At 46.9% G+C, this 26,045-nt stretch overlaps 1 protein-coding gene across 3 annotated transcripts in view; it reads left to right on the top strand.

Annotated features, from left to right (window-relative positions):
* B4GALNT1 (beta-1,4-N-acetyl-galactosaminyltransferase 1) overlaps positions 1-25,987 on the top strand; it is a 53,129-nt gene extending 27,142 nt beyond the window's left edge. The window contains exons 4-15 of one of the 3 annotated variants that reach the window (XM_038549806.1): positions 12,017-12,074; positions 19,553-19,774; positions 20,289-20,507; positions 21,038-21,202; positions 21,322-21,428; positions 21,808-21,848; positions 21,991-22,171; positions 23,352-23,450; positions 23,589-23,779; positions 24,175-24,315; positions 24,542-24,782; positions 25,266-25,987. In XM_038549806.1, coding sequence (XP_038405734.1) covers positions 12,017-12,074; positions 19,553-19,774; positions 20,289-20,507; positions 21,038-21,202; positions 21,322-21,428; positions 21,808-21,848; positions 21,991-22,171; positions 23,352-23,450; positions 23,589-23,779; positions 24,175-24,315; positions 24,542-24,782; positions 25,266-25,483 — 1,883 coding nt within the window. In that variant the 3' untranslated portion in view covers positions 25,484-25,987. Of the gene's footprint in view, positions 1-12,016; positions 12,075-19,552; positions 19,775-20,288; positions 20,508-21,037; positions 21,203-21,321; positions 21,429-21,807; positions 21,849-21,990; positions 22,172-23,351; positions 23,451-23,588; positions 23,780-24,174; positions 24,316-24,541; positions 24,783-25,265 lie in introns of those variants that run through there. The other 2 variants (XM_038549807.1, XM_038549805.1) reach the window with 2 other exon arrangements.
* Positions 25,988-26,045: the final 58 nt, after the last annotated feature.

The raw sequence follows: 26,045 nt of genomic DNA, 5'->3' as shown, positions 1-26,045 counted from the left end.
CATGGGGCACAAGGACGGTTAAAAGGGGTCCTGCGATGACTTCCTCAGGGGCCTTAACTGAAAGGACAGTGGCAGGAATGTCTGAAGCAAGGGGGATGTCGCTGAGCCGCAGGGCCCTGTGGCTGACTCTGGTGCCCTATGGAGCAATGATGGTCCCGTGTTTGGAGGTGAGTGCTCCAAGGGCATGCCCTTCCCTCTCACATACAAAGAAGAAAAAAGGGAACTGCTGACTAGGATGTCTGAGGGCGGGGGACTTGGTTAGACTTTTATTAAAGTCCCAAAAGCTATGTCATTCTGGTCTCCCCAAATAATAAAGTCAAGTTTGTCTCTTTTTTCTTTTTTTTTTTTTAGTAAAGTTTATGGAGCTTGAACTATAGGAGAAAAGTTTAGAATTCATTTTCAACAATAACCAGTCTAAGGAAATTTCATAACTGGTGCTTAGTTTGAGGTGTGGGGAAGTTCAGGATGTCATGAAGCCTACCTAGATCCAAATGTACTCCTTGTTTCAAGATTAGATGCCTTAAGTGTGGAACCTGAGTTTCAAGAAACTGTAATTTTTCTTTCCAGGCTTTATGTCCCTTTACGGCTAAAAGTTTTAACAGGTGGATGCTCTCTCCGTGAAGCGGTTGGAGAAGGGCAGCAGAGAAGCAAATAAATTTTATATCATTCAAATAAGCTTTTAAGGTTTGTAAAAGGCAAGCGCTGTCTGTGTGACCCCAGAGCATCACCACCCCGCTGTACTGCTGTTCTTCCCAAGTGGAAGCAAAGACTTACTGGCTATCCTTATCACTAGAATACTAAAACCTGAGCTACATAGATCAATTACAATAAAAAAAATTTGCTTCCAGGAGCACCCGGGTGGCCCAGTCTGTTAGCATCTGCCTTTGGCTCAGGTCATGATCCCAGGGTCCTGAGTGATAATCCTACGTGGGCTCCCAGCTCAGCGGGGAGTCTGCTGCTCACTCTCCCTCTCCTCTCTACCCCTTTATCCCCATTCATTCTCTCTCGCTTGCTCGCTTTCTCCTCCTCTCACTCAAATAAATAAAAACCCTTAAAAAATTTTTGCATCCAGTGAGAATGGATGTCAGCAGTGTGTGGGGGTTAGGAACAACAGGGTACTGTGGGATAGCAATGTTATTTATTGCTCCAAGTTCCTGGACCAACCTCCATCATCAGCCCCTTGGGCTTTCTCTCTGGTAAAATGGAGGTATTACAGGGATGAGGGCAGCAGATAGAAAGGCCCTGAGCCTTAGAATCTTCTATTACAGGCTGATGACTGGAAGAGTTTCTTTATTTATAGACTATTGATTTATTCTGGAGAGAGATTTTGAGGGATCTGTTTGAATCTTGAATGAGATGTGTACTGTGGATCTTGCCAATATCGGTTGAAGATTTGCCCATAAAGACCACAGTAGCTGATCCAATAGGGACAGAGGGTCAGTGTCCCCAGACTCAGCTATACTATAGAGAGAGACACAGCAAATAAAAGATGTGTCACTTAATTCACCTAGTTGGCAATTTTGATTACTACCGTCAAATTCTAGAATTATTTCTCCTTTTGGGAGAAAGATATTTCCAGCATGGTATTTTTCTAAGAAATCTTGGCCCAGGGATGCCTGGGGGGCTCAGCAGTTGAGTGTCTGCCTTTAGTTTGGGGCATGATCCTGGAGTCTCAGGATCGAGTCCCACATCTGGCTCCCTGCATGGAGCCTGCTTCTCCCTCTGCCTATGTCTCTGCCTGTGTGTGTGTGTGTGTCTCTCATGAATAAATAAATAAAATCTTAAAAGAAAAACCTTGGCCCAATAAATAAATAGGGGTGGAGGAATTAAAGAAAAAAAGGTGGGTATCTCCCAAAAGGAGAAGCCTAAAGAAAAGGGAATAGGTTCAGACACAGGAACCTGTGTAGGCTTATTAGAGGCCCCCACTGTTTGAACCACTTTAGTCAAGGCAGGGAAGGCTTGACAATGGCTTGGGTTGAACACCCTAGAGTATAGCTCCCTTGTCAGTAAGGACAGAGAAAGATTCATTCCCACCCAGGAGAATGGTTTATCCAAGTCCATTATGAGGGAGGATTGGGAAAAGCCCCAGTAGTTCCTCAGAGCACCATCATTAAGAACTGGAAGGACAGGGACTCCTGGGTGGCTCAGTGGTTGAGTGTCTGCCTTCAGCTCAGGGCATGACCCCAGGGTCCAGGAATTGAGTCCAACAGCCGGCTCCCTGTCAGGAGCCTGCTTCTCTCTTGTCTCTCATGAATAAATAAAAAAAAAAAAAAAAAAAAAAAAGAAATCTTAAAAAAAAAAAAAAAAGAAGAAGAATTGGGAGGACATTGGAAAAGCTGGCTAAAAGGCTAAAGGTGTCTGGAGTGGTTAAGGTTGTAACAATCTTTATGTCTTCCTCAATTTCTTTCATGAGTTTTCTAAGTACAGATCCTTCGCCTCTTTGGTTAGATTTATTCCTAGGTATCTTATGGTTTTTGGTGCAGTTGTAAATGGGATCAACTCCTTAATTCTCTTTCCTTTGTCTCATTATTAGTATATTGAAATCCAACTGCCACTTTGCTGAATTCCTGTGTGAGTTCTAGCACTTTTGGGGTGGAGTCTTTTGGGTTTTCCCAATAGACTATCATGTCATCCGCAAAGAGTAAGAGTTTGAGATCTTCTTTGACAGTTGGGATACATTTTATATCTTTCTGTTGTCTGATTGCTGAGGCTAGGACTTCTAGTACTATATTGAACAGAGGTGGTGAGAGTGGACATCCCTACCGTGTTCCTGACCTTAGGGGAAAAGCTCTCAGTTTTCCCCCATTGAGGATGATATTCACTGTGGGCTTTTCATATACGGCTTTATGATATTGAGGTATGTTCCCTCTATCTCTACATTGTAAAGAGTTTTAATCAAGAAAAGATGCTATACTTTATCAAATACTTTTTCTGCATCTATTGAGAGGATCATGTGGTGCTTGCCTTTAAAAAAAAAAAACTAATGTAGCATATCATATTGATTGATTTGCAGCTGTTGAACCACCCTTGCAGCCCAGGAATAAATCCCACTTGATCCTGGTGAATAATTTTTTTAATGTACTGTTGGGTCCTATTGGTTAGTGTCTCAGTGAGAATTTTTGCACCCATCTTCATCAGGGATATTGATCTGTAATTCTCCTTGGAAGAATAAATATTGTTAAAATATCTATGCTACCTAGAGTAATCCATACATTCAGTGCAATCCCTATCAAAATATCATCAACTTTTTTCACAGAGTTGGAACAAATAATCCTAAAATCTGTATGGAATCAGAAAAGACTCCAAGTAGCCAAAGGAATGTCAAAAAAGAAAACCAAAGCTGGTGGCACCACAATTTTGGACTTCAAGCTATATTTCAAAGCTGTAATTAAGACAGCATGGTCCTGGCACAAAAACAGACACATAGATCAATGGGACAGAATAGAGAACCCAGAAATGGACCCTCAACTCTATAGTCAACCAATCTTTGACAAAGCAAGAAAGAATATCCATTGGAAAAATAAAAAAAGACAAGTCTCTTTAACAAATGGTGTTGGGAAAATCAGACAGCCACATGCAGAAGGATGAAACAAGCCCATTTTTTCACACCATGCACAAAAATAGACTCAAAATGGATGAGAGATCTAAATGTGAGACAAGAATCCATCAAAATCCTAGAGGAGAACATAGGCAGCAACCTCTGTGACCTTGGCCAAGCAACTTCTCGCTAGACATGTCTCTAAAGGCAAGGGAGGGATCCCTGGGTGGCGCAGCGGTTTGGCGCCTGCCTTTGGCCCAGGGCGCGATCCTGGAGACCCGGGATCGAATCCCACATCAGGCTCCCGGTGCATGGAGCCTGCTTCTCCTTCTGCCTATGTCTCTGCCTCTCTCTCTCTCTCTGTGACTATCATAAATAAATAAATAAATAAATAAATAAATAAATAAATAAATAAAATTAAAACAAAGGCAAGGGAAACAGGCAAAAATGAATTATTGGGACTTCATCGAGATTAAAAGCTTTTGGGGGCATCTGGGTGGCTCAGTGGTTGAGCATCTGCCTTTGGTTCAGGTTATGATCTCGGGGTTCAGCTCCTCAAAGGGGGAGCCTTCTTCTCCCTCTGCCTGTGTCTCTCCCTCTCTCTGTGTGTCTCTCATGAGTAAATAGATAAATTTTTTTTAAAAAAATATTAAAAGCTTTTGCTCTGCAAAGGAAACAGTTGACAAAACCAAAAGACAACCGACAGAATGGGAGAAGATAATTGCAAATGTCTTATCACTTAAAGGGCCAGTATCCAAAATCTGTAAAGAACTTATCAAACTCAACACCCAATGAACAAATAATCCAATCAAGAGATGGGCAGGAGACATGAACAGACATTTCTCCGAAGAAGACACACACGGCCAGCAGACACATGAAAAAATGCTCGACATCACCCAGCATCAGAAAAATATGAATCAAAATCCCAATGAGATACCACCTCACACCAGTCAGGATGGCTAAAATTACCAAGTCAGGAAACGATGGATGTTGGCAAGGATGCGGAGAAAGGGGAACCCTCTTACACTGTTGGTGGAATGCAAGCTGGTGCAGCCACTCTGGAAAACAGTATGGAGGTTCCTCAAAAAGTTGAAAATAGGGACTGCTGGGTGGCTCAGTGGTTAAGCGTCTGCCTTCAGCTCAGGACGTGATCCCGGGGTCCTGGGATGGAGTACCACATCAGGCTCCCCGCGGGGAGTCTGCTTCTTCATCTGCCTCTCTCTGTGTGTCTCTCGTGAATAAATAAATAAAATCTTTTAAGAAGAAATTGAAAATAGAGCTACCCTAAGACCCAGCAATTGCACTCTTAAATGTTTACTCCAAAGATACAAAATGTAGTGCTCTGAAGGAGTACCTGCACCCCAATGTTTATAGCAGCAATGTTCATAATAGGCAAACTATGGAAAGAGTCCAGATGTTCATCGACAGATGAATGTGATATAGAAAGATAGATATAGATATATTGTGGAATACTACTCAGCCATCAAAAAATGAAGTCTTGCCATTTGCAATGATGTGGATGGAACTAGAGGGTACTGTGCTAAGTGGAATGAGTCAATCAGAGAAAGACAATTATCATGTGATCTCACTCATGTGGAAATTAAGAAACAAAACAGAGGATCATAGGGGAAGGGAAGGAAAAATAAAACAAGATGAAATCAGAAAGAGAGACAAATCATGAGAGACTCTTAACCAGAGGAAACAAACTGAGGATCACTGGAGGGGAGGGGGTGGGAGGACGGGGTAACTGGGTGATGGGCATTATGGAGGGCACATGATGTAATGAGTACTGGATGTTATATGAGACTGATGAACTCTACCTCTGAGACTGATAATACACGATATGTTAATTAATTGAATTTATTTTTTTAATTTTTTTAATTAATTGAATTTAAATTTTAGTTTATTTTTTTAATTTAAATTTTAAAAAATTTGTAACAATCTTTTTGCCAGTGTCCTGGCTCTTTGCAATAATTACAGAAACTCTGAGGTTTTTGTTTTGTTTAGGGCCCTCCATTTGCCAGAGTTGAATATTAAAAATCTTTTTTTTAAGATTTTATTTATTTATTCATGAGAGACAGAGAAAGAGAGAGAGAGAGAGAGAGAGAGAGAGAGGCAGAGACACAGGCAGAGGGAGAAGCAGGCTCCATGCAGGGAGCCCGATGTGGGACTCGATCATGGGATTCCAGGACCACGCCCTGGGTCAAAGACAGGTGCTAAACCACTGAGCCACCCAGGGATCCCCAAATATTAAAAATCTTAATCAATCTGTCCTTTAGGTGTCTCATCCAGGATGTGAGTGAGCTAATGTGCCAAATTAAATCTGGAGTGGACATAGTCTCCCATTCCATCCTGATTCTTTTATTTTTTTTATTTTATTTTTTTTCATCCTGATTCTTTTAATGAAGAAAAAGCTCCCAGTTCAGCCCACTAATAAACATAGAGTCAAAGGCTGCCAGAGTGGATTCAATATCTAAAGGAAATCCAGGGACGCCTGGGTGGCTCAGTGGTTGAGTGTCTGCCTTTGGATCAGAGAGTGATGCTGGGGTCCTGGGATCGAGTCCTGCATCAAGCTTCTGCATGGAGCCTGCTTCTCCCTCTGCCTATGTCTCTGCCTCTCTCTCTCTCTCTCTCTCTCTCTCTCTGTGTGTGTGTCTTTAATGAATAAATAAATAAAATATTTAAAAGTATGTCTAAGGAAAATCCAGATTTTTTTCTGAAAACAATCTGAAATTGATTATAATAGTCATAAAGAGACCCATCAGATTTTTGTGAGAAATCCTAAACTTTGTTCCAATCAACAGCCTTTGGAAAAACAACTGCAATTGCTTGGTGAAGGTTTTCAGCGACGGTTCTAGCATTTTGCCCAAAGTTAGGGGCTTGTTTTTCTAAATCCTGTTCATGATGTTCCCATTGGGCAAGTTTCATCCAGTGTTTGGCCTGGCCCTCACCAACAAGCATGTGGACTACCTGATATAAATTTGAGAACCCAGGTTGGTAAGTTTGAATAACTGCCAAATTCTTCAGCAAACCTAAGGGGATCCTCAGTCACTTTAACAAACTCCTTAATAGGGATCCCTGGGTGGTGCAGCGGTTTGGCGCCTGCCTTTGGCCCAGGGCGCGATCCTGGAGACCCGGGATCAAATCCCACGTTGGGCTCCCGGTGCATGGAGCCTGCTTCTCCCTCTTCCTGTGTCTCTGCCTCTCTCTCTCTGTGACTATCATAAATAAATTTAAAAAATCAAAAAAAAAAAAAAGAAACTCCTTAATAAAGAAGCTGTGGTCTATGTATACAATGGAAAATTCCTCAGCCATTAGACCATTAGACACGACAAATATCCACCATTTGCTTCCATGTAGATGGAACTGGAGGGTATTATGCTGAGTGAAAGAAGTCAATCGGAAAAGGACAAACATTATATGGTCTCATTCATTTGGGGAATATAAAATTAGTGAAAGAGAATAAAGGGAAAGGAGAGAAAATGAGTGAAGATATCAGTGAGGGTGACAAAACATGAAAGACTCCTAACTCTAGGAAATGAACAAGGGGTAGTGGAAAGGGAGGCAGGCAGGGGGTTGGGGTGACTGGGTGATGGGCACTGAGAGGGCACTTGGGGGGATGAGCACTGGGTGTTATGCTAAAAGTTGGCAAATTGAACTCCAATAATTTTTTTAATAGTAAGAAATAAATCACTATTATCTTAAAAAAAAAAAAGAAACTCCTTAATTCGGAAACATAAGAAATTGGGGTTTATTTGGAGCCTCAGAAGACTTAACTTTAAAGGGACAGGTTCTAATGAGTTCAGAGGAATAGGAAGGGGAAGAGGTTAGGAAGGTGGGGAAGTTCGATGAAGGAATTAGAATGGGGAAACTGAGCATCTAGAGAAGGAGGAGGTGGTGCAGAAGGGAAGGTGGGTGACAGCCCCCTGAGGGGCCCTGGGCACGTGGTGGCTGCTCAGTGTTTGAAGATAAAGAAAATGAGAGGGGAGAAAAAGACCTCAGAAGCCTTTTTTGTCCTTCTACAAGGTTTGTTTCCCTCTGTTAATCTAGAAATTGTATTTTGCAGAGAGGCAATTTTAGATTCCTAGTAACTCTTGGAAGCTTCAAAGTACCAACCAAAACAGTCATCCTGTTCAGTTTTAACCATTTAGAGCTACTGCTGCCCAATTCTGCTTGGAGAAAAGTAAATGTAGGGAGATAGAAAGTTCCCTATAACGGCCATTGGTGTTCCTTAATTACTTTTAGTTAAATCGGTCCATTTAGTTAGCAATGTACACAAGGAAAAACCAGGGATTTTTTTTGTTGGAATTTTGCTAGGTAGGGGGGAGGTTTGTATTTTTTTTAAGTAATCTCTGTGCCAACATGGAGCTCCAACTCATAACCCTGAGATCAAGAGTCATATGCTCTTCTGACTAAGCCAGCCAGGCACCCCAAAGCAACAGTTTTTAATTGTCAAACTGGCCAGAGGCCCAGAAGGGAGGGTGCCCTCAAAGCATTTCGATGACCAGAATCTCTCATTTCTTTTTCTTTTTTTTTTTAACATTTTATTTATTTAGTTGACAGAGAGAGAGAGCACAAGCAGGAGCAGTGGCAGAGGCAGAGGCCGAGGGAAAGGGAGAGGGAGAAGCAGGCTCCCCACTGAGCAGGGACCCTGATGCAGAGCTGGATCCTGGGCCCCTGAGATCATGACCTGAGCTGAAGGCAGACCTTAACTGACTGAGCCACCCAGGCACCCCTGGGATCATTTCTTAGAGGTTTTTCTGTAGAGCAAAAAGAAAAAAAAAATCCTAAATAGCAGGAACTGTCTGGTTCCAAAAGAGTATAGGACCAATGGCCGAAAGAGTACTCTTAGGAAAGACAAAGCCTTAGGATGGATCCTGAATAAAGCCTGGAGAGATCAAAGGACAAAAAGAGCAGAGCTTGAGATGCAGGAGAGACTCACTCTCAAACTCCAGAGTGGGCAAGAAAGTTCTGTGGGTACTGGCACCTGTATGCTCACCAGCCTCTGATTGTTGGGGGTCTTTTCTGGATCCCACTTCTGATCATCAAGTAATATTGACCTTAAAAATAAAACTGTTACTTTAAATTACTGTTCAAAAAAATTAAACTGTTATTTTACCAGTAAATATGGGTTTATTCAGGAATAGCAGAGAGTTGCAATTTGGGACAAGCAGGCTATGGCAAAAACCATAAGCTGGTTCTGCAAACAAAGGAGAGGAAAGTTATTTCATGGAAAAGAAGGAGGAAATTTATAAGCAGACAGATTTTATAGGGTCACTTCCCATCATAGGACTGAGAGAATTCAAGAGAAAATCCTCCCTTCCCTTCAGATAAAATGAGATAATATATTCCAAATATATATTAAAAAGAGAATCCATGATAAGAACCAAAACCAAAACCAAAAAAAAAAAAAAAAAAAAAAGCATCTCCTTGAACTGGAAATGGAGATATGCGGGCTAGGGGCTGACATCACAGGGGAAAGAAATAGCAGCCCAGGAGCCAGCTCTTTGGAAAGTCAACGGATGTTCTGCGGTGTGACAGGTGGTTGTATGAGGTTGTGACCGGGCTGGGCTCTATGCACGTAGAGCTGCTTGCCTGGAGAGACTGCAGAGAGACTTAGGCTACCCAGCCCTCTAGGCTACCACGCTGGATTAGACTAGGCCTGCAGTTGGCTGCATCACACCTGGATCCAGATCCCTTGTGTGTTCAATATAAACCTGCATTCTGGACTGGGGGGACAGTCATAAAACCACTCGGTTTGGGGACACGCAGCGGAGAGAGAGGGAAGCTTCCAGCTCCAACACGGACTGGCGTACTTCGTACCCATTACAGCCCTTTCCCATGTGTCGGGGTGTGCGGCAGAAGCTGGACTGCTAAAAACTACATTTCTCTGAATTCCTTGCAGTTAATACTCCTTTATCAATCGAACGCGTGTCGAGGAAACATGAATTGAGACAAGCCCTAAATTGGGAGAGGAGGGATGACCCCGAATGGCAAGTGTCCACTTTGTGGGATGTAAATTGTAGTACAGGCCAAGGGTTCTGCAGTTTGTAGCTTCCTGTTTTCGGAAGTTTGTTGCGATTGTGACCGCATTTTTGCTGATACCAAAAGAATTGTATGATTCTGGAGACTGGGAGGTGATTCTAAAAGTTCTGCCTAAAGCAGCGTTTTCAATTGAGTTTTGTTTTTTTTTGTTTTGTTTTGTTTTGTTTTTAAGATTTTATTTATTTTTGACAGAGAGAGAGCCCACAAGCCAGGGGAGCAGCAGGCAGAGGGAGAAGCAGGCCGGAGCAGGGAATCCGATGCGGGGCTGGATCCCAAGACCCTGGAATCATGACCTGAGCAGAAGGCAGCCACTTAATGGGTTGAGCCACCCAGGCATTAACACCATAACAGGTAGTCAACAAGCTCAGGGAACAAGAGAATTCACTCTAGAGTAAATGGAAATAATAGAGCAACTCCCCCCCCCAAAAATTGAAATAAATATATTTAACATCCTCAAAGATAAGGAAACTAAAGAGGCATGAAAAAGAAATGCAATAAGCACTCGTTGACTGGAATTATTTTAAGGTATTTTAATATTTTAATATTTAGGGGTAGAAAGTCACAATGTCTGCAATGAACTCAGCAATAAGAATGGGTGTGTATGTGTGTGCACGTGTGCAAGTGCAGGAGAAAAGAGAGAGAGAGAAAGTCACTATTCAGCCGAGGCTGAATATCACCATCAAAGAAAGAAATGCTGAGATACAAGGACTAGCACAAGTTCTGTTAGAAATTCTAAATTAGGGGATCCCTGGGTGGCTCAGTGGTTTAGCGCCTGCCTTTGGCCCAGGGGGCGATCCTGGAGTCCCGGGATCGAGTCCCACATCGGGCTCCCGGCACGGAGCCTGCTTCTCCCTCCTCCTGTGTCTCTGCCTCTCTCTCTCTCTATCATAAATAAATCTTTTTAAAAAAAGAAATTAATTATTATAATTTCACTGTTAAAATTTTTTACTACTCAATTTTTAAACATGTGACAGTAATGCGCTGGAACAATTTCTCAGACCATAATTGAATTACTAAATAGATGCTCACTTTCCACTTAAATAGTGCAGAAGCAAGACTTTCTTTTTAAATTTTTGCTTTGGGGGAACCCTGGGTGGCGCAGCGGTTTGGCGCCTGCCTTTGGCCCAGGGCGCGATCCTGGAGTCCCAGGATCGAGTCCCACGTCAGGCTCCCGGCATGGAGCCTGCTTCTCCCTCCTCCTGTGTCTCTGCCTCTCCCTCTCTCTCTCTGTGACTATCATAAATAAATTTTAAAAAATAAAATAAGTTTTTGCTTTGAAAAAAAAATAAATAAATTTTTGCTTTGAAATAATATCAAACTTCAAAACTTGGAAAATATATACAGTGTCTCCACGTAGCTTCACCATTTTTTTGACATTTTGTCATATTTATTTTTATCACTCTCTTCCCCTTTCTCTCTTTATATGTATATACATACGCATATACACAAATTATTGTTTAATGTATTACATATGGTATACAGCTCATATAAAGTGTCATGAATAGTTATTAAATGAATACAATATAAATTATATATTATGTATACCACATGTACCTATATATATATATACATATATATATATACACAACACATACACATTACACATTGTATCATTTATTTTTTTCCAAGCAAATTGAAAGTAGATTGCACACATCATGCCACTTTATCCCTTAACACTTCAGGGTGTGTGTTCTAAGAACAAGGGTATTTTCTTAGGTAACCAGTTATCAGTTTCAGGAGATTTAATGTTTACCATTATTCTTTTTAAAAATATTTTTATTTATTTATTGAGAGAGAAAGGGAGTGAGAGAGAGCATGAGCGGGAGGGAGGGGCAGCGGGAGGGGGAGAAGCAGACTCCCCACTGAGCAGGGAGCCCAAGGAGGGGCTAGATCCCAGGACCACAGGATCATAACCTGAACCCAAGGCAGATGCTTAACTGAATGAGCCACCCAGGTGCCCCTCCATTTATCTTTTAATGAAAACCAAACTTTAAGCTATGACCTACAGTCCAATTTGATCAGGTGTCCCCCAAAATATCTGTTATAATATTTTTCCCCTCAAGGACAGGATGCAGTCTGGGACCACATGTTGCATTTGGCTGCTTCTTTAGTCTTTTACCCGAAACAGTTCCTCAGCTCTCCTTTATTTCTCATGACATTGACATAAAAAAAAAAAAAAAAAAAGACTGGCTAGGAGCTCATGGCTGGCTCAGTGGGTTGAGCATCCTGGCTCCCTCCTCAGTGGGGAGCCTGCTTCCTCCTCTCCCTCTGCCCTCACCCTCTCCCTTGTGCTCTCTCTCTCTCTGTTCTGTCTCTCAAATAAATGAATACCCACAAATCTTTAAAAAAAGAAAAGAAAAGAAAGACTGACTAGTGTCCTTCATATATCTAAAATATTCCTCACTTGGGGTTTGTGTGTTTGCTCACATTTAGGATCCAGTTATACATCCCAGCCAGAAAACTACAGAGGTGATGCCCTGTCTTTCTCCAGGTAACACATCTGCAGGCACACAGTATGCGTCTGCCCCTCATCGATAATAGCAAACTTCCCCTGCCGCTTAGAGTTAGCACTCATTGATGATTCTAGCCCAACCCAATTTTTACTATGATAGCTGCAAAATTATTTTCCATTCCATCCCTTTGTTTGTATGCATTGGTTGGCATTTTCATTTATTTATTTATTTATTTATTTATTTATTTATTTATTTATTATCAGTGTGGATCATGGATTTCTGTTTTGTGAATGGTTTATAATTCATTCCTATCCTAAATTATTTTGGTGCTCAAACTTTCCCATATTCATGTAGTAGAAGCCCTTTCAAGCTGACTCCTATTTACGTCCTTTTAACATGCTCCCCCCTCCTTTTTTTATAGTACTTCATTGCTTTCTGACATTGCAGGTTCATCTTTAATTTTTCCTGTACCAACCCTGGGATAAAACTGGGAATGCATCCAAGGAGGCATGTTCCTTTTAGTGGAAAGGAGTATTAGATTTGGGTCTTTTGTTGATTACTACTAGCGTGTGTTTACTTCTAGGCAATGTTTATGTACATAGCTCTGCCATTTCTGAGCATCACTCCTTGTAATGTTGGCACAGTTATTAAGACACCTTTCCTTTCTAAAAGTACCAATTAAGCAACAGCTCCTGGACTTGCAAAATTTGGTTATTAGTGATAGTGGTAGATTTTCTAAAGTCACCAATTATTTACAGCCACATTCATCAATAAGTGGGGTTTAGGCACTCATTGAATCTGAGATAGCCAGGTGATTTGTTTGACAAATGAATAATAAAATATATATATTTATATTTATATCAAGAGAGAGAGAGAGAATGCTGTGTGAACTACAAGCAAGGCGGACTTTATAGCTTCCACTCTTACCCATTTGCTGCCCTGAGATTGCCTTGCCCCATGTTAGCTTATCTGGAGGGTGAAAGGCCACATGAAAAGAGAAGTTTGACCAAGAGCCAATAGCAACCTCCCATCACGGGAGTGATGGCAACTTGTATTATCTAGCCCCAGCTGAGCTGCCAGATGGCTGCAGCTACATGAGTAACCCAAGGCGACTATCAGAAAAACCACCCAATTGCAATTTTGTGTCCTGCTTAAAGGAAATCCTTTCTTGGAAAAACAGAGCTTTTCCCCTAAGGTCAGGAACATGGCAGGGATGTCCACAATCACCACTGCTGTTCAACATTAGTACTAGAAGTCCTACCTAAACAATCAGACAACAAAAAGAAATAAAAGGCATCTGGATTGCCAAGAAGAACTCAAACTCTCACTCTTCACAGATGACATGATATGCTATCTGGAAAACTCAAAAGACAAATATTGGGACAAATAATCCCATAATTACTAGAACTCATACAGGAATTCAGCAAAGTGGCGGGATATAAGATCAATGCACAGAAACCAGTTGGCTTTCTATACACTAATGATGAGACAGAAGGAAGAGTAATTAAGGAGTTGATCCCATTTACAACTGAACCAAAAACTATAAGATACCTCAGAAAAATGTAACCAAAGAGGCAAAGTACCTGTATTCAGAAAACTATAGAAAACTCATGAAAGAAATTGAGGAACACACAAAGAAATGGAAAAACGTTCCATGCTCATGGATTGGAAGAACAAATATTGTTAAAATATCTATGCTACCTAGAGCAATCCATACATTCAGTGCAATCCTTATCAAAATACCACCAACCTTTTTCACAGAATTGGGACAAATAATCCTAAAATTTTTATGGAACCATAAAAGACCTCAATTAGCCAAAGAAATGTTGAAAAAGAAAACCAAAGCTGATAGCATCACAATTCTGGACATCAAGCTGTATTACAAAGCTGTGATCATCAAGATAGCATGGTACTGGCACAAAAACAGACACATAGATCAATGGAACAGAACAGAAAACCCAGAAATGGGCCCTCAACTCTAGTCAACCAATCTTTGACAAAGCAGGAAAGAATATCCAATGGAAAAAGAAAAAGTCTCTTCAACACATGGTGCTGGGAAAATTGGACAGCCACATGCAGAAGAATGAAACAAGCCCATTTTTTCACACCATGCACAAAAATAGACTCAAAATAGATGAGAGACCTAAGAGCGAGAGAGGAATCAAAATCCTAGAGGAGAACATGGGCAGCAACCTCTGTTGTGACCTCAGCCAAGCAACTTCTTGCTAGACATGTCTCCAAAGGCAAGGGAAACAGGCAAAAATGAATTATTGGTACTTTATCAAGATTAAAAGCTTTTGCGCTGCAAAGGAAACAGTGGACAAAACCAAAAGACAACTGACAGAATGGGAGAAGATAACTGCAAATGTCTTATCACTTAAAGGGCCAGTATCCAAAATCTATAAAGAACTTGTCAGGGGGGATCCCTGGGTGGCTCAGCAGTTTAGCGCCTGCCTTTGGCCCAGGGCGCGATCCTGGAGTCCCGGGATCGAGTCCCACATCAGGCTCCCGGCATGGAGCCTGCTTCTCCCTCCTCCTGTGTCTCTGCCTCTCTCTCTGTCTATGATAAATAAATAAATAAATCTTAAAAAAAAAAAAAAAGAACTTATCAGGGACTCCTGGGTGGCTCAGTGCTTAAAGTGTCTCCCCTCGGTTCAGGGCATGATTCTGGAGTCCTGGAATGGAGTCTCATATCAGGCTCCCTGCATGGAGCCTGCTTCTCCCCCTGCCTGTGCCTCTGCCTCTGCCTCTGTGTTTGTATTTGTGTGTGTGTGTGTGTGTGTGTGTGTGATTAATAAATAAATAAAATCTTTTTAAAAAAGAACTTATCAAACTCAACACCCAAAGAACAAATAATCCAATCAAGAGATGGGCAGGAGACATGAACAGACATTTCTCCGAAGAAGACATCCACATGGCCAGCAGACACATGAAAAAATGCTCAACATCACTCGGCATCAGGGAAATACAAACAAAACCCCAATGAGATACCACCTCACACCAGTCAGGATGGCTAAAATTACCAAGTCAGGAAACGATGGATGTTGGCAAGGATGAGGAGAAAGGGGAACCCTCTTGCACTGTTGGTGGGAATGCAAGCTGGTGCAGCCACTCTGGAAAACAGTAAGGAGTTTCCTCAAAAAGTTGAAAATAGAGCTTATAACCTTATAACCCAGCGATTGCACTATTAGATATTTACTCCAAAGATACAAAATGTAGTGATCTGAAAGGACACCTGCACCCCAATGTTCATAATAGGCAAACTGGAAAGAGGCCAGATGTTCATTGACAGATGAATGGATAAAGATGTGGTATGTATGTATATACAATGGAATACAACTCAAGCATCAAAAAAAAAAAAAAGAAGTCTTGCCATTTGCAATGATGTGGATGGAACTAGAGGGTACTATGCTAAGTGAAATGAGTCAATCAGAGAAAGACAATTACCATATGATCTCACTTATCTGTGGAGTTTAAGAAACAAAACAGGATTATAGAGAAAGGGAGGGAAAAATAAAACAGGATGAAATCAGAGAGGGAGACAAACCATAAGAGACTCTTAACCAGAGGAAACAAACTGAGGCTCACTGGAGGGGAGGGAGTGGAGGGATGGGGTAACTGGGTGATGGGCATTAAGGAGGGCACCTGGTATAATGAGCACTGGGTATCATATAAGACTGATGAATCGGGATCCCTGGGTGGCGCAGCGGTTTAGCACCTGTCTTTGGCCCAGGGCGCGATCCTGGAGACCCGGGATCGAATCCCACGTCGGGCTCCCGGTGCATGGAGCCTGCTTCTCCCTCTGCCTGTGTCTCTGCCTCTCTCTCTCTCTGTGACTATCATAAAAAAAAAAAAAAAAGACTGATGAATCACTGACCTCCACCGATGAAACTAGTAATACAGTATATGGTAATTAATTGAATTTTAAATTTTAAAAAAGGAAATCCTTTATTTTTGAGGGGGGAGGGGCAGAGGGAAAGGAAGAGAGAGAATTTCAAGGAGACTCCTTGCCCAGCATGGAGCCCGATGTGGGGGCTCTATCTCACAACCCTGAGATCATGATGTGAGCCAAAATCAAGAGTCAGATACTTAACCAACTGAGCCACCCAGGCGCCCCAAAGAAAATCCTTTCTGAATATTTCCAAAAGCAGACTACAATTGTTGTTCTCACATATTTTTGAACTTTTATTCATGTATGATATACCTACAGTAAAGTATACAGATTGTAAGTGTGCAGCTCAGCATATTTTCACAAAATAAACACATTTGTATCATCAGCACTCAGATGTAGAAACATAATTTTAATAACAGGACCCAGGTTGCCTTTACCCCCTTGTAGATAATATTCCCCTCCTTTGGAGAGAATTATAATCCTTACTACAAATATCATCTTTCTTTTTTTTTTTTAGATTTTATTTATTTATTCATGAGACATACACACACACACACACACACATACAGAGGCAGAGACACAGGCAGAGGGAGAAGCAGGCTCCATGCAGGGAGCCCGACGTGGGATTCGATTCCGGGTCTCCAGGATCAGGCCCTGGGCTGAAGGCTGCAGTAAACCGCTGCGCCACCAGGGCTGCCCTTACTACAAATATCATACATTAGTTTTGCATGTATTTAGTAAGTAGTTATCATACCATTTAATAAATAGTATCACACAGAACTGTAATACGTAATTTGTGTTTTCTTTCAGCATCATGAGTTATTGTGTATCGTTGGAGACCATCCACTCTCAGTGCTATAGAATAGTCTGTATTAGTTATTGGCTGCTGTGTAATACATTACCACAAATTTGGGGCCGTGAAACAGCAAACTGTATTCTATCAGAATGATAAGAGAATTCGCATATCACAATAAAATTCTGCGAACAGTTCTCTTAAAATCTTTATGGGTATTTTATGAATCTTACTGAGATTAACTCACTAATTACAAGAAAACCATAGCTACTTTGGGCTTCTGCATGGACTGTGGACAGACAACGCCTTCTTAAAAGTCTTATTATCAGATGGAACCATCCACTGAGGCACTGCCTCAGATCTTTCTTAACAAAGGATTTGTGGGTTTTTTAAAGATTTTATTTATTTATTCATGAGAGACACACTGAGAGAGGCAGAGACACAGGCAGAGGGAGAAGCAGGCTCCCTGCTGGGGGGTACCCCTGATGCAGGACTGATCCCAGGACCTCTGGATCACGACCTGAGCCTGAAGGCACTCAACCACTGAGCCACCCAGGCATCCCTTCACAAAGAATTTGCATTCACATCCTTGGCATTATTTTCAGATCTGTTTTCTCGAGAGTTCCCTAGATATGATCTTTGCCTGGAAGCCATCTTTGGATTTTAGTATCACTGGTCCTTGGGGAGGCTAAGCAGTGTCCAACCTAGCAATCCCCAGCTCCTTTCTGTTCAACATGCCTTCCTTTAGCTTATCTCTTGCTTTTCATTTTGACTGTCAGCAGCAAAAAGAGACCAGATGGCACCTTCAATATGCTGCTTAGACATCTTCTCAGTGAGATCTTCAGTTCATTTGGTGAGGTTTCTACCTCCCACCCCACCACAGGTACCAGAATTGCCAAACATAGCAAGATCTCCGTTCCTTGGGTTCTCTTACTTTGCCCACTTCCCTGCAACTGCAACATCCTCAAAGGCCATCTGACTTCTCACAAGCTCTTCAATATTTCTTGATCTTCACTGACACTCCTCAAATTCCCTCCTGCTTCTGCCAAGCCCCAGGTCCAAAGCCATTTCCACAATTTCAGGTTTCTGTTATGGCAGCACCTCATATCCAGACTTCGGCCCAGCCCAAAAGCTAAAACCCATGCATAGGAGCCAATTATATACACTGTCCTGAATCTGCTTGCTTTTGCTTAGCAACTTTGGAGATCATTCAGTATCAGTAGATATAGTGTAGCCCAGTGTCCCATTGTCTGAGTGAGCTAGATCTTTAAATTTTAAAATGATTAATATTTACAATGTAAAAGACTAACACTTTAAATGTTAATAGATTTGCCAATTGCTCTCCTAAGTTGTATTAATTTACACTCACAACAATGTATGGCACAGGCTGTTTCTCCACATACCTGTGACCATGCAGTGTGTTAGCAAACTCTTTGGCCTTCACTAACTTGGTAGCCAACATTTCAGGGGGTGGTGTGATAGGTGAAACAGGTGAAAAGGATTAAGAGGTATAAACTTCTGGTTATAAATAATTCACTGGGATGAAAAGCACAACATAGAGAATATAGTCAATGTTGCAAAAATTGTGTTAAAAATTTCAGTCTTTCTATTTTGCATTTCATTTATTATGAATAAGGTCAAGTATAATTTTATACATTTAAAAGCCATTTTTATTTTTTCTGTCACCTGCCTAATCGTGATTTTTGTCCATTTTCAGGTAGTTGATCATCCTATTGATGTTTCAGAGCTCTTGAGGAAAATAGAGCTTTATCTGTCTTACATGTTGGAAAAGTTCCTTTCACAGTTTGTCATTTATATCTTAAGTTTGCTTATAGAAATTCCTTCACCCATGGTTTTTGCATAGGCAAGTTTATTACTATTCCCTTTATATCTTGCTTAGAGAGTTTTTCTTCCTCTGCAAGATTGTAAAAAGAAACAAAACAGAACAGAACACAAAAACTCCATGATTTCCTTTACTGGTTTCGTTTTTAACATTAAAATTTGATAGATCTGGAATTTATTTTGGCATAACGAGAGTGAGAAACCCCCCTTCCCTCCGTCTGATCAGTCAGTTCATTGAACAACCCATCCTCGCCCCCCCCCCCCCCGCGTTCTCATTGTCTTCTACCCTCTTTAAGGTGTCTTTCTTTTTCTACTAGATCTTGACACATCTTTTATTAGAACCATGAAACTAGAGGACTTTGGGTAGTACCGTGAGTCCTGCTGTAGCGCAGGGAGTCTAAATGGGTCCGAGGCTTGCGTGCGGAAGCCGGGAGCCGACCTAGCCACTTCTCTCTCCGGCAGGTCTGCTGTAAGGGGCAGTTGGGGGAAGCAGGCCTTTGGATCACTGCTGGAGGTTTGCTATTTGATTGGGGTGGGGGGAGGACGGGAGGGAGAGTGTGAACCTGTCCTTATTAGCCACGCAAAGTCTTTATTTTCCAGGACCTAGTCTGGTTTCTTTTATGGCACCCTACCCACCCAAATCTTCCTTAACATGGAGTGGCAGGGCGCCCCGCCCCGTCGCCTCCAAAGCCCTCTTGGCGGGTCCCGGTCTATCGTCTGGAGGACACGGAGGCTCCGGGCGCCCAGAAGCGAGCGGCGCCCCGCAGTGTCCTCGGCGCCCACCAGAAGGCGCCCGGGCGCCCGCGGTCCCCGCGCCCCCGGAGCCGCCGCCGCACCGCGCCCGGGAGCCGAGCCGCCGGGAGCCGCCTGAGCCTCCCCTCCTGGCAAGCGGCGCGCGGGCTCGGGCAGCCCCGCGGAGCTCCGGGCTGGGGTGCACGGTTTCTCAGCTCCGTCCACCCCCCCGCCCCCACCCCCCCTCGCCGCTGCAGGAAACGCCCAGAACCGCCACGCGCCGCAGCCCACAAAGCCCGGAGCGTCGGAGCGCGGGAGGGGCTGGGCGAGCCCGGGACGGGAGAGGATCCCCCGGACACAGGCTCGCGCCCGGCTCCCCGCCCAGGCCGCCTCCGGCCCCATGAGGACCCCCCGGCCGGGGCCGAGAGCCTCCAGCAGCCCGGACGGAAGCCCTGCGGCGGCCTTGCAGCCCTAGACAGGTCAGTGCCCGCGCGGGATGGGGTCGCGCTGCGGCGGGAGGCTGCGCGCTCGCCGCCCCGCGCCCAGGTCACACCGCCCGCCGCACCCACAGCGCCCGCGATTCTGCATTTTGCATGACAGGCAAGGTGTGGAGCTCACCGGGGGCCGGGTGATGCTCGGGCGGGGGCGGCGGGGCCGGCCGGGCGAGGACCCGCGGAGGCAGGGCGTTCTGGGGTTCGCTCCCCCCCCTCCCCGGCAGGCACCGCGTCCGGCGGCCCCTGCATCAACGCGCCGGGCCTGGGCGTGGAGGACACCGAGACGGAGATGCGGGAGGAGAATAAAGGAGGCTGCAGCCGCGAGGCCCGGGAGGGAAGCGAGGAGGGCGGGGGAACCATTCGCTGGGCGCAGCCCGGCGCGCCGCTGCGGAGGGCGCGGGGAGCCGGGAGCCGGCCGCAGGCTCGGGGAGCACCGGCCGCGGGGTCCCAGCCCACGCCTCTCCGCCGCGCCCTTCTCACCCTCCCTCCCGCCCGCCAGGATGCGGCTGGGCCGCCGGGCCCTCTACGCGCTGGTGCTGCTGCTCGCCTGCGCCTCGCTCGGGCTCCTGTACGTGAGCACCCGGGACGCGCCGGGCCTCCGGGCACCCCTGGCGCTGTGGGCGCCCCTGCAGGGCCCCCCCAGGCCGGAACTGCCGGACCTCGCGCCTGAGCCCCGCTATGCACACATCCCCGTCAGGATCAAGGAGCAAGTGGTGGGGTGAGTGCCAGGAGTGCTGGCGGCAGAGCGGCCCCCGCGGGGGGTGGCGTGCGCAGCCTTTGTCTCCCCGCACTGCTGAGCTCTGGTGTCTGGCTTCTCCTGACGAGCGGGGGTGGGGTGGGCGGTGGGGGGTTTCTAAGTCTTGAGCTGGGGAAAAAACAATCCCTCCTCCCAGAACCTTGTCGTGGTGATGGGAGGGGAGGATGTGCAGGCGGAGGAGGGCCCTCAAAGACTTTCTGATGCCCTGACGGTTCCACGTGAAAGGGGCCCCATGTGGGGTCCTGAACGGTGAGTAGGCAACTCTGAAATTCTAGCAGTTGGCCCTGTTCTACACTCTGTAAAATCCAGATTTGGGGGATGAGTCATGCCATGGGTGGTCTCTCCTGGAAACTATTTGGAGAGCAGTGTTTAAGGGGACAGACATGGGATGGGCAGGGTTGAAAGCCAGCGTGCAGGGCACTGTGTAAATGCTTTGTGGGGCGACTGCAGCTGTATGGCTGGGCTCTGATGACCCTTCGTCCCTCCTCCAGGCTGCTCTCTGGGAACAACTGCAGTTGTGAGTCCAGCGGAGGGAGCCTTCACCTCCCCTTCCAGAGGCAGGTCCGAGCCATTGACCTCACCAAGGCCTTTGACCCCCAGGAGCTGCTGGCTGCCTCTGCCTCCAGGGAGCAGGAGTTCCAGGCCTTCCTTTCAAGGTACCAGCCTGAAAGGAGGGCGTGTCCCTGCAGCTGTGGAGCCTGGGAGGCCGGGAGGGAGGGCTGATGGGAAGGAGAGCTCCTCCGCATAGGATTCCTTCTCTGTCCTCCGCTGCCAGGAGCCAGTCCGCCGCTGACCAGCTGCTCATAGCCTCCGCCAACTCCCCTCTTCAGTACCCCCTGCAGGGTGTGGAGGTCCAGCCCCTCCGGAGCATCTTGGTGCCAGGTGGGGAGAATGAGCCTAGGGGATGACCCAAGCCACTTGGGGGTGACAGAGCTCAAGATTGGGTGAGGAAGAATGAAGGAAGGTTGGGATGGGAAGCGGGGGAACTCCTGATGAGAGGGACTTGAGGGTGCCTGGGGGGCTTAGTTGGTTAAGCGTGTCTGCCTGGGCTCAGGTCATGATCCCGGGGTCCCAGGCCATAAAGAGCTATTGCTTTAATGGGAAGGAGTAAAAAGTCAGTTACTTTAGGCTGCTGCCCAGCATGTGCCCTGCTGTGGCCTCAACAAAGAGGGATGGTGAGAAGGTGTGTGCTGTGTGTGATGAGGGAGAGAAGAGAAAGTGAAGGCTGGCTGTGATTCTTACTCCCTCTCCTTCCTCCCAGGGCTGAGCCTGCAGGCAGCTTCTGGTCAGGAGCTTTACCAGGTAAGAGGACACGATGCTGGGAAGGCCAGGTGGGCATTGAGGATGCTGGAGGGAGCCCAGGCTGCCCAAAGAAGGGATGGAGGAACCAGGGAGGCAAGAGGGTCCGAGGCCTAACCCTGTGCTCTCCAACCCCCACCCCCAGGTGAACCTGACTGCCTCCTTGGGCACCTGGAATGTGGCAGGGGAAGTGACTGGAGTGACTCTCAATGGAGAAGGCCAGCCAGATCTCACCCTCACCAGCCCAGGGCTGGACCATCTCAACCGGCAGCTACAACTGGTCATTTATAGCAGCCAAAGCTACCAGGCAAACACAGCAGACACAGGTGTGAGGCCTGGGTGGAGGCATGAGCAGGCTGGGTGAACAGAGAGCCCAGAAGTGCTGGAGCGGGCAAGTGACAGAGGATGTGGGAGACACTCGGGCAATGGCCAGAACTGCCCAGTCACACAATGGGCATTTCAACTAGGCCAGCAGGGCCAGGGAGGGAGAGAAGGGGCCTTTGTTCATCTGGGGCCAGAGCAGGCCAAAGGGAAACCCGAGCCTTGGGTGTGTACCCCCCTTCAGGCCAACCATGGGGGCCCAGGAAGTGACCTGCCCCAACTCAAGTTCTGTTCCCAACCCACCACTTACTAGAGGGCAAAGGGCTTTATAGCCCAGAGCTCCCATTTCTCCTCTAGCAAAAGAGGCACAGCTCTCCAAAGCTTGCTACACCAAACCTGCTCCCACTTTGGGGCCTTTGCACTTGCTGTTCCCTCTGCCTAGAATGCTCTTCCCCCAGATTTTTGCATGGCTGGCTCCTTCTTGTCATTTGGATCTCAGCTCAGATGTCTCCTCTTCATGATCACATTACTTGTTTTATTTTCCATTCAATGCTTACCAATGTCTGAATTTTATTTACTTAGCTTGAAACCAGACTGACTAGGTTCCTATCTCAATTTTGTTGCTTAATAGTTGTGTAAATGTAGACAAGTTACCTAAATTATCTATGCCTTTTTCTGTAGTGGGAATCTACTTAATAGATAGCTCATGGGGATTAAGTGAGTTCACATATTTAAGGTAACTTAAAAAGTGCCTGCCACATAGTAAATGCTCAATAAGGTTAGCTTTTAATTAAATCTCTTTTTTAAATTTTTATTTATTTATTCAAGAGAGACAGAGAGAGGGGGGGTGGGGCAGAGACACAGGCAGAGAGAGAAAGAGGCTCCACACAGGGAGCCCGATGTGGGACTCGATCCCGGGACTCCAGGATCACGGCCTGGGCCGAATGCAGGTGCTAAACTGCTGAGCCACCCAGGGATCCCCTAAATCTGTTTTTTAAAATTAAATACTTTATTTTATTTCTCCCGCCCATTAGAATGTTGGTGCCAGGGGCCTAAAAACTTTGCATTCCTGTCCACCAGGGCCCAGAAAGATGGTACACAGACTAGGCACGTAAATATTGATTTACTTACAAGGGAATGTTATCCCAGCCTTAAGGAGCACGGCTTTGTATCCTTTCTTCCCAGTCCGGTTCTCCACGGAGGGACATGAGGCTGTCTTTACCATCCGCATAAGACACCCTCCCAACCCTCGGCTTTACCCACCAGGATCTCTACCCCAGGGAGGTGAGGTTCATGCATGTGGGGACCTAACTCCAGCGCTGGTGGGGAGAAGTTGGGAGAGGGCGACCCTGGGGGAAGACTCTTCTTGCTCCCCGCTTCCCACTCGGGGTCTCTGCACCTAACCCCGCCCCTCACTCCCAGCCCAGTACAACATCAGCGCCTTGGTCACCATTGCCACTAAGACCTTCCTACGTTACAATCGGCTCCGGGCGCTCATCGCCAGCATCCGCCGCTTCTACCCAACGGTCACCGTGGTCATCGCCGACGACAGCGACAAGCCGGAGAGCATCAGAGGCCCCCACATCGAGCATTATCTCATGCCTTTTGGCAAGGTGCGCAGCCAGGGAGGGTGAACCGCTGAGCACCAGAGGGCGCCTTCAGTGTCTGAAAGTCCCTAGAGTAGTGATTCCAGAACTACTGGATGCCTGTTAGGCATGGCAATTCCGGGACCGTGAGCTCCAGCGGAGCAGGAATCGCGCCTGCCTTGCTCGCACTGCGTTCTTAGAACGTGCTTAGCACCTAGTGAGCGCTCGCTGAATAGGTGAGGGATGAATGCATGAATGAATGAGGGGCACTAACACCTTGCCCCAGGACGGTGACTCGGGGCCCTGGCAATAGGAAAACAGCTCTGGACTAAAGTGCAGGGAGGCGTCAGGAGAGAGGGAAAGGTGGCAGCGGGGCGGGGCCCTCCTCTGCGGCGTCACCAACCATCCATGCGCTCGCCCAGGGCTGGTTTGCAGGCCGGAACCTGGCCGTATCACAGGTGACCACCAAGTACGTCCTGTGGGTGGACGACGACTTCGTCTTCACCGCGCGGACGCGGCTCGAGAGGCTTGTGGACGTGCTGGAGCGGACGCCGCTGGACCTGGTAGGGGCGGGCCCGCCGGACGTGGGTGGGAGACGGGGCCCGGGCGGCCCTGGGACGGGCCCACGGGGGACCACGCTGCGAGCCCGCCCGCGGAGCCTGGGGCGATCTGGGGCCCGCAGGGGTGGAGCGAGAGAGGACGGGCCGGGAACCCGGGGGGTGTGCAGGTCCAGCCCCCACCCCACCCCCGTGTCCCTGCGCCCCCGGGCCACCCTCCCACTGCCCGCAGGTGGGCGGCGCGGTGCGCGAGATCTCGGGCTTCGCCACCACCTACCGGCAGCTGCTGAGCGTGGAGCCCGGCGCGCCAGGCCACGGGAACTGCCTCCGGCAAAGGCGTGGCTTCCACCACGAGCTCGTGGGCTTTCCAGGCTGCGTGGTCACCGACGGCGTGGTCAACTTCTTCCTGGCGCGCACCGACAAGGTGCGCGAGGTGGGCTTCGACCCGCGCCTCAGCCGCGTGGCGCATCTGGGTGAGTGGCGCCCCCTCCCGGCCGGGCCGCAGGGACACCGCGCCCCCGGGGCGCTGGAGGCACCACGTATCCCGCACCCACCAAGAGTTACCGAGAGCCCACCCTGCCGGGCCGCACACCACTCAAGCCTCCACGCCCAGCACAGCCACTGCCACCCGCCACCTTTACTCCACGGCCAGCTGCGTCCCCTGTTCAGGCCACCCTTCTAGAGCAGCCCGCTCAGTGCACCTAGTGCACATTTAGGTGTGTGTTGGGGAGGCCTGGGTGGGGCTCGTTATCAAAGCACAAGGTTAAGAATGTGGAGTCCATTTTATGGAAGAGTGAAACTAAGACCCCAAAGAATTAATTACTAGCCCAAGGGCCCTGGAAATGGGGCCCCTTCATGTGCACCCTCCATACCCCAAATCTCAGTTCTCCCTGAAGGGTTGGCTTTCTGTACCCTTCAGACCCTTCACTGAGTACTCTCCCTCCCTCCACCCCCAGAATTCTTCCTGGATGGGCTTGGTTCCCTTCGGGTGGGCTCCTGCTCAGACGTCGTTGTGGATCATGCATCTAAGCTGAAGCTGCCTTGGACATCAAGGGATGTGGGGGCAGAGACTTATGCCCGGTACCGTTACCCAGGATCACTGGATGAGAGTCAGGTGGCCAAACACCGCCTACTCTTCTTCAAACACCGGCTGCAGTGCATGACTTCAGAATGACGGCCACTCAGGGCCTTCAGACTGTCAGGCTGGGCCTGCCGCCTCGTCCCTGCCAGGAATTTCTAGCAAACCCCACCACCCAGTGACCACTCCACTGACTGTCCCCGATCCCCTTCAGAATGTGATCCCAAATAGGGACTTGTCCTGGTGACACTCCTCCTTTCTGCGAGTGCCCAGGGACGTGATGGAGCCATAACTCGTCCCACAGCCAGTGCCAAGTCCTCCCCCTACCCCTTTCTCATGGGGCAGTAAGTGTGGGGGGGGTCGCTTTCTAAGTGCCAAAGAGCCCATGGGGACCCTAAGAAAACTAAAGTGGAACTATTCTTCTCTCATCTTCTTGGGACTGAGGGATTGGGGAAGCCCCCAACATGTATTCCCAGGGCTGTGCTCCTCTTCCTCATCTCTGGATCCAGGACTCCGCACCGGCTCTAGCCCCACCCCCCATGGAGACAACGGTTGACTCTGGAGCTGGAGTGAGGCCTGGTGAACACACATTTCATGAAAGCCATTCGTAGTCGTGTCTGCAATGCTGTGGGCATGGAGAAAGGGGCACCAAGGGTCA

The sequence above is a fragment of the Canis lupus genome, chromosome 10 (genome assembly GCF_011100685.1).
Source record: "Canis lupus familiaris isolate Mischka breed German Shepherd chromosome 10, alternate assembly UU_Cfam_GSD_1.0, whole genome shotgun sequence".
NCBI classification, from domain to species: domain Eukaryota; kingdom Metazoa; phylum Chordata; class Mammalia; order Carnivora; family Canidae; genus Canis; species Canis lupus.
The sequence above is the reverse complement of the archived record's forward strand: the minus strand, read 5'-3'. Positions and strand labels throughout refer to the sequence as shown.